We start from the raw sequence: 14,569 nt of genomic DNA on the forward strand, positions 1-14,569 counted from the left end.
GAAAGGGTGGGAGGGAAAAGAAGAGAGGGAAAGAGGGAGAGGGACAGAAAGAGAGGGGAGAGAGGGAAGCCGAGAATAAGGGAGGGATTAAAGTAGGGAATGAGGAAGTGAGGTATAGGTGAAGAGAGGCAGAGAGGAGGAAAGGGGAGGGAGAGAAGGTGAGAGAGAAAAGGGGGAGAGGATGAAAGAGAGGCAGGTCAATCCCATGTGTGAAGATGTCAATTTCCAATGTCTAAAGATCCCCATTCACACCTGTCCCCACTCAAACCTGTCCCTATCCACACCTGTCCACATCCACACCTGTCCCCATCCACACCTGTCTCCATCCACACCTGTCTCCATTCACACCTGTCCCCACTCACACCTGTCGCCTTCCACACCCGTCCCCACAAACACCTATCCCCTGCCACACTCACACTTGTCCCCACTCACAACGGTTCCCACTAACACTGGTCCCCATCCACACCTGTTCCCACTCACACCAGTCCCCACTCAGACTTGTCTCCATCCACATCTGTCCCCACTCACATCTGACCCACTCATCCCTGTCCCTACTTACACCTGTCCGCACTCACACCTGTCCGCACTCACACCCGTCCCCGGTCACAGCTGTCCCAATCCACATGTGCCCCCATCCTCACCAGTGTCCACTCACACCCTCCCCAGCTCACAACTGTCTCCACTCGCGCGTCTCCAGTTAAACCTGTCCCCATTCCACACCTGTCCCCCTCACACCTACCCATCCCCACCCGACTCCACACACCTGACCCTACACACCTGACCCCACTCACACTTGTCTCCAATCACTCCTGCCTCCATGGACACCTATCCACACTCACATCTGTCCCCATCCACACCTGCCCCACTCACAACTGCCCCACTCACATCTGTCCCCACTCACACCTGCCTCCACTCACACCTGTCCCCATCCACACCTGTCCCCATCCACACCTGTCCCACTCACACCTGTCCCCATCCACACCTGTCTCCATCCACATCTGTCCCCATCTGCACCTGTCTCCACTCATACCTGTCCCCATCCACACCTGTCTCCATCCACACCTGTCCCCATCTGCACCTGTCCCAACACACCTGTGCGCCAACACCTGTCCCTTCCCTCCCCGCCCCTCTCCCCCCAAACCCGTCCCCTGATGAGCTCACCAAGCCTCCGGAGCGAGGAGTATCTGTTAACGTCCTGCCGAACAACGGCCTCGTACGTGGGTGGCAGGTGGGAGAGGTTGTGGTAGGAACACGAGGTGAGAAGTCCGCTCTGCCGGGAGTGATGGTGTCCTCGGGAGCGGTCTGTGCAAGGATGGAGTGAGAGGGAGGGGTTGAGAGAGAGAGGGGAGAAGGAGGGGTGGAGAGTGGAGAGGGAGAGGGAGGAGGAGATAGGGGAGAGGGGAAGGGAGAAATGGGAAGGAGGGAGAGAGAAAGTGAGGGATTGAACGAGAGAATGAGAGATGGAAAGGTAGAGGGTTAAATATGAAGAGAGAAAGTGGAAGGGAGATAGTGGGAGTGAATGAGAAGGATAGATGGAGGGACAGAGAGTAAGAGAGAGAGTGAGGGAGGGAGACACACACACACACACACACACACATACAGAATGGGAGCAGCGGTGAGGGAGAGGATTAACGATCGAACACCGTGTCCCTGTATAACCAGAGCGCAGCCAGGAGAGGGTTAAACAGACTGGCTTGTGTCAGTGTCTGTCTGTCTGTGTGTGTGTGCGTGTGTGTGAGAGAGTCTCCGAGGGTGGTGTCTGTCTCTCTGTGGGTAGTGGAGGAAAAAGCAATGAGAGGGTTAATCCTCATCCGTCTCACCCACCGCTCCATCCACCTGGTTCAACAGAGCCACGACTCCAGGGTGGGAAGCATCTCTCCCAATCCTACCCCCTCCGCTGTCGAATCGACCTTTGTTGCCTGTTGCCGTATTGAAGCAGGGGAGGAGGACGTGGTGTGGGTTGGCGTCTCAGTCTATGTCGGCGTAGAGCAGGAGAGAAGGGTGGGGCAACAAGAAGGGAGGGGAGACGTGTCTGCCCGTCGCTTTCTCTCTCTTTCTGACGCTCACCTAGGGGCAAGGTTCCTGCGTGTCCTGGGCTGCTTCCCACCACGTGTTTGAGGTTGTGGTATGTGTTCCCTGGGGACGAGAGAGGAGGATGGTTATTTTTGCGATTCCCTGCTGTGTCTACATTCCTCAAACCCATTCAGAATAAAAAGACCCACAACGTATGCCCGTTGATGTATGGCAGAATGGGAGTGATACCCTTTGGAGGCTCCAGTCTGAAGGCAGAAACTGTTTGTAATGGAACCCATCGAATGTGATAGAGTGGACGTGGAGAGGACATTTCCTATGGTGGGAGAGTCTAAGACCAGAGGATGCAGCCTCAGAATAGAGGGGTGTCCTTTTAGAACAGAGATGAGGAGGAATTTCTTTAGCCAGAGAGTGGTGAATCTGCCGAACTCATTGACACAGGTGGCTGTGAAGGCCAAGTCTTTATGTATATTTAAGGCAGAGGTTGATAGATTCTTGACTGGTCAGGGCATGAAGGTACGGGCAGTTGGCAGGGGATTGGGGTTGAGAGGGGAATGGACCAACCATGATGAAATGGCGAAGCAGACTCAATGGGCCGAATGGCCTAATTCTGCTCCCATATCTTATTCTCTTAGGTCACCGTCGCTTTCCCCAGGGTGGAGGAATCAAAGGTTCAAGATTCCAAATTATTTAATGTCATTTCCAGTACACGAGTGTAGTGTAAAGAGGAATTAAATAGTTGTCACTAGGGAAGCAATGCCCACAGAAACACACAATGAGATAAAGTATAGGCATAAAGTATAGTCTCGTGAGACCATGGATTTGTGCCTTGGTAGGCTTCCACAGCGCAGGCCTGGGCAAGGTCGTATGGAAGACTGGCAGTTGCCCATGCTGCAAGACTACCCTCTCCACACCACCGATGTTGTCCAAGGGGAGGACACTAGGGCCGATACAGCTTGGCACTGGTGTCGTCGCAGAACAATGTGTGGTTAAGTGCCTTGCTCAAGGACACAACACGCTGCCTTAGCCAAGGCTTGAACTAGCGACCTTCAGATCACTAGACGAATGCCTTAACCACCTGGTCATGTGCCAACACGAGATAAAGTACACAATAATAAAAAAACACAATAAATATAAAAAACATAGGCTACTTATACACACAGATTGTATGTTCATAAGGTGAGACCAGGCACTGGAGTGTCTGTACATAAGGTGACCGACAGGAAGTGATAAAGTAGTGGTGGTTGGGGGTTACTGGGTGGAGGTGTTGATCAGCCTCACTGCTTGGGGAAAGGAACTGTTTTGGAGTCTGGAGGTCCTGATGTGGATGCTACGTAGCCTCCTCCCTGATGGGAGTGGGACAAACAGTCCGTGAGCAGGGTGTGTGGGATCCTTCCTGATGTTACCGGCCCTTTTCCAGCACCTTTCTGTATCTATGTCACTGATGGTGGGTAGGCGGGTGCCGGTGATGTGTTGGGCAGTTTTGATTATCTGTCGCAGAGCAGTTTCCGTACCAAGCAGAGATGCAGCTTGTTAGAACAAAAGGGCAAAGGTTTATGGTCCGACTTTGGAACTGATATAGAACAGAGGGACCCTGGGGTACAGGGACATGGTTCCCTGAAAGTGGAGTCACAGGTAGACAGGGACCCTGGGGAGTGTTGTAGAACAGAGGGACCCTGGGGTACAGGGACATGGTTCCCTGAAAGTGGAGTCACAAGTAAACAGGGACCCTGGGGAACATTACAGAACAGGGACCCGGGGGTACAGGGACATGGTTCCCAGGAAGTGGAGTCACAGGTAAACAGGGACCCTGGGAAACATTACAGAACAGAGGGACCCTGGGGTACAGGGACATGGTTCCCTGAAAGTGGAGTCACAGGTAGACAGGGACCCTGGGGAGTGTTGTAGAACAGTGTGACCCTGGGGTATAGGGACATGGTTCCCTGAAAGTGGAGTCACAGGTAGATAGGGACCCTGGGGAGTGTTGTAGAACAGAGGGACCCAGGGGTACAGGGACATGATTCCCTGAAAGTGGAGTCACAGGTAGACAGGGAGGTGAAGAAGACGTTTGCCATGCTGCCCTTCATCAGTCAGGGCATGGAGTACAGGAGTTGGGACGTTATGTTACAGTTGTACAAGACATTGGTGGGACCAGACTCGGAGTATTGTGTTCAGTTTTGATCACCCTGCTGTAGGAAAGATGCCATTGAGCTGGAAAGAGTGCAGAGGAGATTTACGAAGATGTTGCCAGGATTCGAGGGACTAAGTTATGGAGAAAGGTTGGGACTTTATTCTTCGGAGTGTAGGAGACTCAGGAGTGACGCTACAGAGATGTATAAAACCAAGAGGCACAGAAAAGCATAAGCCCATAAGATATAGGAGCAGAATTAGGCCATTTGGCCCATTTCATCATGCCTGATCCATTTTTTCTATCAGCCCTTCTTTCTTCTCCTGACCAATGAAGAATCTATCAACCTCTGCCTTAAATATACATAAAGACTTGACCTCCAAAGCTGCCCGTGGCAGAGAGTTCTACAGATTCACCACTCTCTGACTATAGAAAGTGGTTCTCATCTCTGTTCTAAATGGACGCCCCTGTATTCCGAGGCTGTGTCCTCTGGTCTTAGACTTTCCCACCATAGCAAACATCCTCTCCACACCCACTTCAAACCTTTTCACCAAATCAATGGGTTTCAATGAGCTCATACGTCACTCTTCTGAATTCCAGCGGACGAGTTGGGCCAAAGGGCCTGTGTGTGCTGTCTGACACCAACAGTCAGTCCAACCAGATGAACATGGACGTTCCATGGCTCACTCTGTGAGGGCCACTTCTTCACACCCTGACACCACTATCCTCTCAACTCCCAGACATACCTGCTGACGATATCCTCCCTCCCCTCAAGCTCTGCCTTGTGGATGGTGGTGGGCTGAGGGTGGGGAAGGTTGGGATCAGACCTACCTTGCATCCGCTGGAGGGTGCCGTCTCCAGACTGTCTCCTGCCCTGTGGGACCTGGCCTGAGGAGAGAGGCTGGAGTTAGAGGGTGTCATCCAACATTGGCCGCCAGCCCAGCTGTCTCTGCCACCCTTTCGAAACTGCCCCGTCTGCTTGAGTTTGGCTCATATCCCTCTAAGCCTCGGGGTCATCTACTATATCCAGCGCCCCTCCACATCAATGAAATCTGGCGCAGACTGGGAGACCTCTTTGTCAAACACCATTGCTCCCCGTCCACTGTGGAAGGCAGGATTTCTCAGTGGTCACCAATTTCATAGAAATTATAGAATATAGGTGCAGGAGTAGGCCATTCGGCCCCGAGCCTGCACCGCCATTCAGTATGATCATGGCTGATCATCCAACACAGAACCCTGTACCAGCCTTTCCTCCATACCCCCTGATCCCCCTAGCCACAAGGGCCATATCTAACTCCCTCTTAAATATAGCCAATGAACTGGCCTCAACTGTTTCCTGTGGCAGAGAATTCCACAGATTCACTACTCTCTGTGTGAAGAAGTTTTTCCTGATCTCGATCCCAAAAGGCTTCCCCTTTATCCTCAAACTGTGACCCCTCGTTCTGGACTTCCCCAACATTGGGAACAATCTTCCTGCATCTAGCCTGTCCAATCCCTTTAGGATTTTATACGTTTCAATAAGATCCCCCCTCAATCTTCTAAATTCCAACGAGTACAAGCCCAGTTCATCCAGCCTTTCATCATATGAAAGTCCTGCCATCCCAGGAATCAATCTGGTGAACCTTCTTTGTACTCCCTCCATGGCAAGGATGTCATGACATGTCACTCCTCTATAACACCGTGACAACCTCCTCTGTAACACCGTGACCACCACCTCTGTAACACTGTGACCACCTCCTCTGTAATCCCGTGACCACCTCCTCTGTAACACTGTGACCACCTCCTCTGTAATCCCGTGACCACCTCCTCTGTAACACCGTGACCACCTCCTCTATAACCCTGTGACCACCTCCTCTGTAACACCGTGACCACCTCCTCTATAACCCTGTGACCACCTCCTCTGTAACACCGTGACCACCTCCTCTGTAATCCCGTGACCACCTCCTCTGTAACACCGTGACCACCTCCTCTATAACCCTGTGACCACCTCCTCTGTAACACCGTGACCACCTCCTCTGTAATCCCGTGACCACCTCCTCTGTAACACTGTGACCACCTCCTCTGTAACACCGTGACCACCTCCTCTGTAATCCTGTGACAACCTCCTCTGTAACACCGTGACCACCTCCTCTGTAACACCGTGACCCCCACTCTGTAACACCGTGACCACCTCCTCTGTAACACCGTGACCACCTCCTCTGCAACACCGTGACCACCTCCTCTGCAACACCGTGACCACCTCCTCTGTAATCCTGTGACAACCTCCTCTGTAACACCGTGACCACCTCCTCTGTAACACCGTGACCACCTCCTCTGCAACACCGTGACCACCTCCTCTGTAACACCGTGACCACCTCCTCTGTAATCCTGTGACAACCTCCTCTGTAACACCGTGACCACCTCCTCTGTAACACCGTGACCACCTCCTCTGTAATCCTGTGACAACCTCCTCTGTAACACCGTGACCACCTCCTCTGTAACCCCGTGACCACCTCCTCTGCAACACCGTGACCACCTCCTCTGTAACACTGTGACCACCTCCTCTGTAATCCCGTGACCACTTCCTCTGTAACACCGTGACCACCTCCTCTATAACCCTGTGACCACCTCCTCTGTAACACCGTGACCACCTCCTCTGTAATCCCGTGACCACCTCCTCTGTAACACCGTGACCACCTCCTCTATAACCCTGTGACCACCTCCTCTGTAACACCGTGACCACCTCCTCTGTAATCCCGTGACCACCTCCTCTGTAACACTGTGACCACCTCCTCTGTAACACCGTGACCACCTCCTCTGTAATCCTGTGACAACCTCCTCTGTAACACCGTGACCACCTCCTCTGTAATCCTGTGACAACCTCCTCTGTAACACCGTGACCACCTCCTCTGTAACACCGTGACCACCTCCTCTGTAATCCCGTGACCACCTCCTCTGTAACACCGTGACCACCTCCTCTATAACCCTGTGACCACCTCCTCTGTAACACCGTGACCACCTCCTCTGTAATCCCGTGACCACCTCCTCTGTAACACTGTGACCACCTCCTCTGTAACACCGTGACCACCTCCTCTGTAATCCTGTGACAACCTCCTCTGTAACACCGTGACCACCTCCTCTGTAACACCGTGACCCCCACTCTGTAACACCGTGACCACCTCCTCTGTAACACCGTGACCACCTCCTCTGCAACACCGTGACCACCTCCTCTGCAACACCGTGACCACCTCCTCTGTAATCCTGTGACAACCTCCTCTGTAACACCGTGACCACCTCCTCTGTAACACCGTGACCACCTCCTCTGCAACACCGTGACCACCTCCTCTGTAACACCGTGACCACCTCCTCTGTAATCCTGTGACAACCTCCTCTGTAACACCGTGACCACCTCCTCTGTAACACCGTGACCACCTCCTCTGTAAACCTGTGACAACCTCCTCTGTAACACCGTGACCACCTCCTCTGTAACACCGTGACCACCTCCTCTGCAACACCGTGACCACCTCCTCTGTAACACTGTGACCACCTCCTCTGTAATCCCGTGACCACTTCCTCTGTAACACCGTGACCACCTCCTCTATAACCCTGTGACCACCTCCTCTGTAACACCGTGACCACCTCCTCTGTAATCCCGTGACCACCTCCTCTGTAACACCGTGACCACCTCCTCTATAACCCTGTGACCACCTCCTCTGTAACACCGTGACCACCTCCTCTGTAATCCCGTGACCACCTCCTCTGTAACACTGTGACCACCTCCTCTGTAACACCGTGACCACCTCCTCTGTAATCCTGTGACAACCTCCTCTGTAACACCGTGACCACCTCCTCTGTAATCCTGTGACAACCTCCTCTGTAACACCGTGACCACCTCCTCTGTAACACCGTGACCCCCACTCTGTAACACCGTGACCACCTCCTCTGTAACACCGTGACCACCTCCTCTGCAACACCGTGACCACCTCCTCTGCAACACCGTGACCACCTCCTCTGTAACACCGTGACCACCTCCTCTGTAATCCTGTGACAACCTCCTCTGTAACACCGTGACCACCTCCTCTGTAACACCGTGACCACCTCCTCTGCAACACCGTGACCACCTCCTCTGTAACACCGTGACCACCTCCTCTGTAATCCTGTGACAACCTCCTCTGTAACACCGTGACCACCTCCTCTGTAATCCTGTGACAACCTCCTCTGTAACACCGTGACCACCTCCTCTGTAACACCGTGACCACCTCCTCTGCAACACCGTGACCACCTCCTCTGCAACACCGTGACCACCTCCTCTGTAACACCGTGACCACCTCCTCTGTAACACCGTGGCCACCTCCTCTGTAACACTGTGACCACCTCCTCTGTAACACCGTGACCACCTCCTCTGTAACACCGTGACCACCTCCTCTGTAACACTGTGACCACCTCCTCTGTAACACCCAGACCACCTCCTCTGTAACACCGTGACCACCTTGACTACAATGGACTTTAAAAAAATCTTATTTGTTCCAGAAAACTCAGGCCACCCCACACTTGGAGTATGGGGTTGCCTCATTATGGAAAGTACGTGGGAGCTTTAGAGAAGGTACAGAAGAGATTTACCAGAACATGTCTTATGAGGAAAGGTTGAGTAAGCTGGGGCTTTTCTCTTTGGAGCAGAGAAGGGTGGGAGGTGACCTGATTTAGTTTTATTTTTGGATCGTGATGCAGTGCGGAATTCGCCCGTCAAGCCTCCCCACCCAGCAATCCCTCAATTTAATCCTCGCCTAATCATGGGACAATTTACAATGAACAAATAATCTACCTAATGGTAAGTCTTAGGACTGTGGGTGGAAACCAGAGCACCCGGAGGAAATCCACATGGTTGTGGGGAGAATGTACAAACTCCTTACAGGCAGCAGTGGGAAAATGAACCCTAGGTGAGGCATAAATCGAGTGAACAGCCAGATATCTTTCCCAGGGCAGGAATGGCTGATAGAAAATGATTGTATTGGTGACTGGAGGGAAGTATGGGGACAGGGTGTCAGAGGGAAGGTTTCACACAGAGAGTTGTGTGTGAGTGGAATGCCCTGCCAGAGGCAGCTATGTTAGGGACTTTTAAGGAACTCTTTGATGGAGATGGAGACATGGAGGCCACCTGGAAGGGAAAGGTTAGAATGATCCTGGAGTAGGTTCGGTGAGCCCAACATTGTGGGCTGGATCATCTGTACTATTTTCTAATTGCATTCTTTCATGTCAAAAATATGTATAATTTATGTTTGTGTTTGATGCTGTGATGCTGCTTTTCATTGCAAATGTGTAGACATGACTTCTGCATTTCAGAATAAACTTCACTTTGTTTTGTTCCCTGTATGCCACTCCCAGAATGGGATGGCCTTCCCAGTGTTGGATATCGTGAGAGGAAGCCCAAATGCCCTCACCTTTCAGAGTGTTATATCGACAGAGGAACCCCATACACCACTCCCGGTGTGGAATATCGATAGAGGAACCCCAAAAACCACACCCAAGGTGGGAATTCGATCGAGGAACACCATACAAGGCACCCAGTGTGGTATATCGATAGAACTACCTCATACACCACTCCCAGTGTGGTATATCGGGATGGGAACCCCATACACCACTCCCAGTGTGGTATATCGATAAAGGAAACCCCTACACCAGTCCCAGTGTGGTATATTGAGAGAAGAATGCCATACACCATTCTCACTGTGGTATATCCATAGGGGAAACCCATACACCACAGCCAGTGTGGTATATCGATATAGGAACCCCATACAACATTCCTAGTGTGGTATATCGATAGAGAAACCCTATACACCACTCCCAGTGTGGTATATCGATAGACGAATCCCATACACCACTCCCAGTGTGGTATATCGATAGAGGAACCCCATACACGGCACCCAGTGTGGTATATCGATAGATGAACACCATACGTCATTCCCAATGTGGTATATCAATAGAGGAACGCATTACACCATTCCCAAGGTGGTATGTATGCAGAGGAAACCCCCTACACCAGTCCTGGTGTGGTATATTGAGAGAGGAACCCCATACATCATTCTCAGTGTGGTATATCGATAGGGAAAACCCATACACCACTCCCAGTGTGGTATATCAATAGAGAAACCCCCTACACTACTCCCATGGTAGTATATCGATAGAGGAACGCCATACACCACTCCCAGTGTGGTATATCGATAGAGGAAACCCCTACACCACTCCCGGTGTGGTATATCTGGATGGCAACCCCCTGCACCACTCCCAGTGTGGTATACCGATAGAGGAAACCCCTACACCACTCCCGGTGTGGTATATCTGGATGGCAACCCCCTGCACCACTCCCAGTGTGGTATACCGATAGAGAAACCCCATAAACCACTCTCAGTGTGGTATATCGAGATGGGAACCCCATACCCCACTCCCAGTGTGGTATATCGATAGAGGAAACACCTACACCAGTCCCGGTGTGGTGTATTGATAGAGAAACCCCATACACCGCTCCCAGTGTGGTATGACGGTAGAGGAACCCCCTGCACCACTCCCGGTGTGGTATATCGATAGAGGAACCCCCAATACCACTCACAGGGTGATTTATCGATAGAGAAACCCCCTACACCACTCTTGATGTCGTATATCAATGGAGGAACCCCATAAACCATTCTCTGTGTGGTATATTGATAGAGGAACCCGCTACACTATTCCCAGTGTGGTATTCAGATAGTGCACCCCGCTACACTATTCCCAGGGTGGTATATCGATTGATGAACCCCATTCACCACTCCCTGTGTGGTATATCGATAGAGGAATCCCCTACACAAGACTCGGTGTGGTATGTCGATAGAATAACCCTATACACCATTCCCAGTGTGGTATATCGATAGAGAAAGTCCATACCCTGCTCCCAGTGTGGTATGACGGTAGAGGAACCCCATACACAACTACCGGTGTGGTATATCGATAGGAGAAACCTATACACAACTCCCAGTGTGGTATACCGATAGATGAACCCCATATGCCACTCCCAGAGTGGTATATAAATAGAGGAACCTCATACACAACTCCCAGTGTGGTATAGCGATAGAGGAACCCCATACAGCATTCCCTGTGTGGTATATCGGTAGAGAAACCCCATACCCGACTCTCAGTGTGGTTTACGATAGAGGAACCACATACACCACTACTGGTGTGGTATATCGATAGAGAAACCACATACACTGCTCCCAGTGTGGTATATGGATAGAGGAACCCAATACACCACTCCCAGAGTTGTATATTGGGATGGCAACCCCGTACACCACTCCCAGTGTGGTATATCGACAGAGAAACCCCATACACCACTCCCAGGGTGGTATATCAGTACATGAATCCCATACATAGAACATAGAACATTGAATAGTTCAGCACAGTACAGGCCCTTCGGCCCACAATGTTGTGCCGACCCTTAAACCTTGCCTCCCATATAACCCCCACCTTAAATTCCTCTATATACAGTCTCTTAAATTTCACTAGTGTATGTCCCTCCACCACTGACTCAGGCAGTGCATTCCACGAACCAAGCATTCTCTGAGTAAAAAACCTTCCTCTAAAATCCCCCTTGAACTTCCCACCCCTTACCTTAAAGCCATGTCCTCTTGTATTGAGCAGTGGTGCCCTGGGGAAGAGGCACTGGCTGTCCACTCTATCTATTCTTCTTAATACACCACTCCTAGTGTGGTATATCGATAGAGGAATCCCATACACCACTCCCAGTATATATCTAGAAGGGAACCCCAGATGCCACTCCTAATATGACATTTCAAGAGGGGAACTCTAAACTGCCCTCGCAGGTTCAGGTACTTGTACGTGTGACAATAAGGCTGAAATCTGATAGCCCCAGCTGCATAGCACAGCCCTAGTACAATGCGAACCTCAGAACCCCTTCCCCAGCTCTGCTTACCTGAGGGATTCTTGCAGGCTTTGCTTGGGGTGTAGTGGTTCTTGACAATATGAGGCTGGTTGTCCGGAGCTGGCACGGTGCTCCCAGTGTTGGTCAGGTTGTTCTGTTCAGCATCTGGCGTGGAGACAGACTGGTGGCGCAGGATGCTCACCAGAGCTCTGTACCATCAGGAAAAGGAGGCGGTAGGTGGGGAGAGATTCAGGAGACAGTTCAGAACCGGTATGGCACGGTGATAGATTAACTGTGGTTGGAGGGGGCAGGTTTATCTGTTAACCAGTGTGCGAATCTCATCCGATACTCCCAATGTGGGATATTGAAAGTGGAATCCTGTGGACACCTCCCAATGTAGGATATCATGAGGGGAGCCCAGTAGCCCAGTATGCCTCTCCCAGTGCAGCATGTTGAGTAGGAAATCGAATATGGTATATTGATAGGAGACTCCCTGTACTTCTCTGAAAATGGTGATCCGTGAATAGCGTTCCCAATACTGCTGAGAGGGGCGCCCCATACACCCTAATATGGGACATCAAGAGAGGAACCTGGTACCACCCTCCCAGTGTGATATACCAAGTGAAAAACTTTGTAATGCACTCCCAATATGGTTCATTGAGACAATAACCCCATACATTCTTCTCAATACCGTACATTGAGAGGGGAACCCTATACGACCCTCCCAGTGTGGTATACAGAGTGAGGAACTCTGTATAACACTTGGCAATATTGTACATTGAGAGGGGAACCCTGGACACCCCTCCAGAAATGCTACATCAAGTGGGGCTGCCCTGACCAGGGAACTTACCTGGAGACGTTAAGGTGGCGGGGTCCGCGGGCAGCTTTGCGGAATGCAAGCCTGGCAGCAACGCCAGCGCCCAGAACCAGGGCCAGGCCGGCACAGACGACGTAGACTGCGGCATTGGCTCGACCAGCTCCCAGGCTGCGCTGCTCCTCATCGTCTTCTGCGTCCCCTGGGAAGTTGGCCGCCCCTGCCCTGGCACCCGCTCCGCCACCCCCATGGCGGGGGCCGGTGCCTGGGCTGGGCACCCCCTCCGCCCAGGCGGGGAGCCGGTAGTTGTTGCAGGAGGCCTGGGCCAGCCGGTAGCTGTGGAACTGGCAGCAGAAGCGGTAGTGACAACTTCCGCAGCAGTACAGGTAGGGGCCGGCGCTGCAGTTGAATGGTGGGTCCCAGTGGCCCATCACGTCGTAGTAACCCCAACAGGCATCCGTCACCTCCCGCTCTCCCCTCTCTTGGCTCCCGTCACTGGGTCCTGAGGCTGTCAGCCCCCTTGGGGCCAGCATCAGGCAGACGGTCACAGCTTGCCACCACATCTTGGCCTGGGGTCCTCTCTCCTCTCCTCCCCACCCTCCTGAAATCCTTCTCTTCTCCCTTTCTCCTCTCCTCTCTTTGCTCTTCACACTCTCTCCCCTCCTCTGCTCTTCCCTCTCTTCTTTGACCCCTGTCTCCACTCACCCACAATCCTCTTTCCTGTTCTCTGCTCCCCACCCTTCTCTCTCTCTACGCTCCTGTGATCTTCTCTTCCTGCTCACTCACTCTCTCCTCTTTGATCTCCCCTCTCTCCTTCTCTCTTCTCTCGTTTTGCTGTCGGCTCTCCTCTTCACTCTTTTATGATAATCTCTCTGATCTTTCTCTCTCCCTCTGCACTCTCACACTATTTTCTCTTTAGTTTCACACACTCTCTGCTATCTTTCTGCAATCTTCTCTCACTTTCTCTTCTCCTTTTCCTCCCTGGTGTCTCAGAGAATTCCCTTGACCCTCACTCTCCTTCCCACTCCCTCATGCTCTTCTGTCTCCTCTTTTCTGCTCTGTCTTTCCACTCCTTTTTAATTCTCTCTCTTCCTTCTCCTTCTCTTGCAGTCTTCTCTCCTCGCTCTCTTGCTTTCTCCTCTCCTCCCTCGCTCTTCCCTGGAGGATAAAGCGGAAGAGGTGGGGAGGGGGGGAGTTTATTCCGCTGAGAAATCCTTCTTCTTCCGATGGCAGGCCAGATGCTCTCCCTGTAGGACACAAGGAGGAGGTGAATCTGCAGCACGGAAGTGTGAAAAACCCCACACAACCGTGGAGATGCATTAAAGTGTCTCCTAATATAGGTGTCTCTCTCCCCCTCTCTCCCCCCTCTCTCCCCTTCCTTCCCCCTCCCTCACTCTCTCCACAGAAAATGGTGGATACAGCCAGTCCATCACAGGTAAAGCCCTCCCACCTCTGAGTGGGGCACTGCCATAAGAAAGCAGCAGCCATTGTCAAGGACCTCCAACGTTCAGCCCTGATCCCTTCTCACGCTGCCATCGGGCAGCAGGTACAGGAGCCTCAGGTCCGACCCCAACAGGTTCAGAAACAGCCGTCAGGCTCCTGAACCAGTATAGTTAACTTCACTCATCTTACCAAGAATTGACACTACAACCCACGAAATCACTTTCAACGAACCTTTGCAACTCATTCTCAGTAATTATTTTTCAAATTT

General features: G+C 51.9%; 1 protein-coding gene across 1 annotated transcript in view; it reads right to left on the minus strand.

Moving 5' to 3' along the window:
* The window catches only part of LOC134338927 (protein shisa-7-like), a 44,701-nt gene that overhangs the window by 2,961 nt on the left and 27,171 nt on the right, over positions 1 to 14,569 (minus strand). Inside the window, exons 2-6 of the mRNA XM_063035129.1 lie at positions 12,895 to 14,105; positions 12,096 to 12,253; positions 4,991 to 5,047; positions 2,068 to 2,136; positions 1,162 to 1,302 (exon numbers count right to left, since the gene is read on the minus strand). Of these exons, the coding sequence (XP_062891199.1) occupies positions 1,162 to 1,302; positions 2,068 to 2,136; positions 4,991 to 5,047; positions 12,096 to 12,253; positions 12,895 to 13,421 (952 nt within the window). The 5' untranslated portion in view covers positions 13,422 to 14,105. The remainder of the gene's footprint in view (positions 1 to 1,161; positions 1,303 to 2,067; positions 2,137 to 4,990; positions 5,048 to 12,095; positions 12,254 to 12,894; positions 14,106 to 14,569) is intronic.

Source organism: Mobula hypostoma, chromosome 28 (genome assembly GCF_963921235.1).
Source record: "Mobula hypostoma chromosome 28, sMobHyp1.1, whole genome shotgun sequence".
Lineage (NCBI taxonomy): Eukaryota > Metazoa > Chordata > Chondrichthyes > Myliobatiformes > Myliobatidae > Mobula > Mobula hypostoma.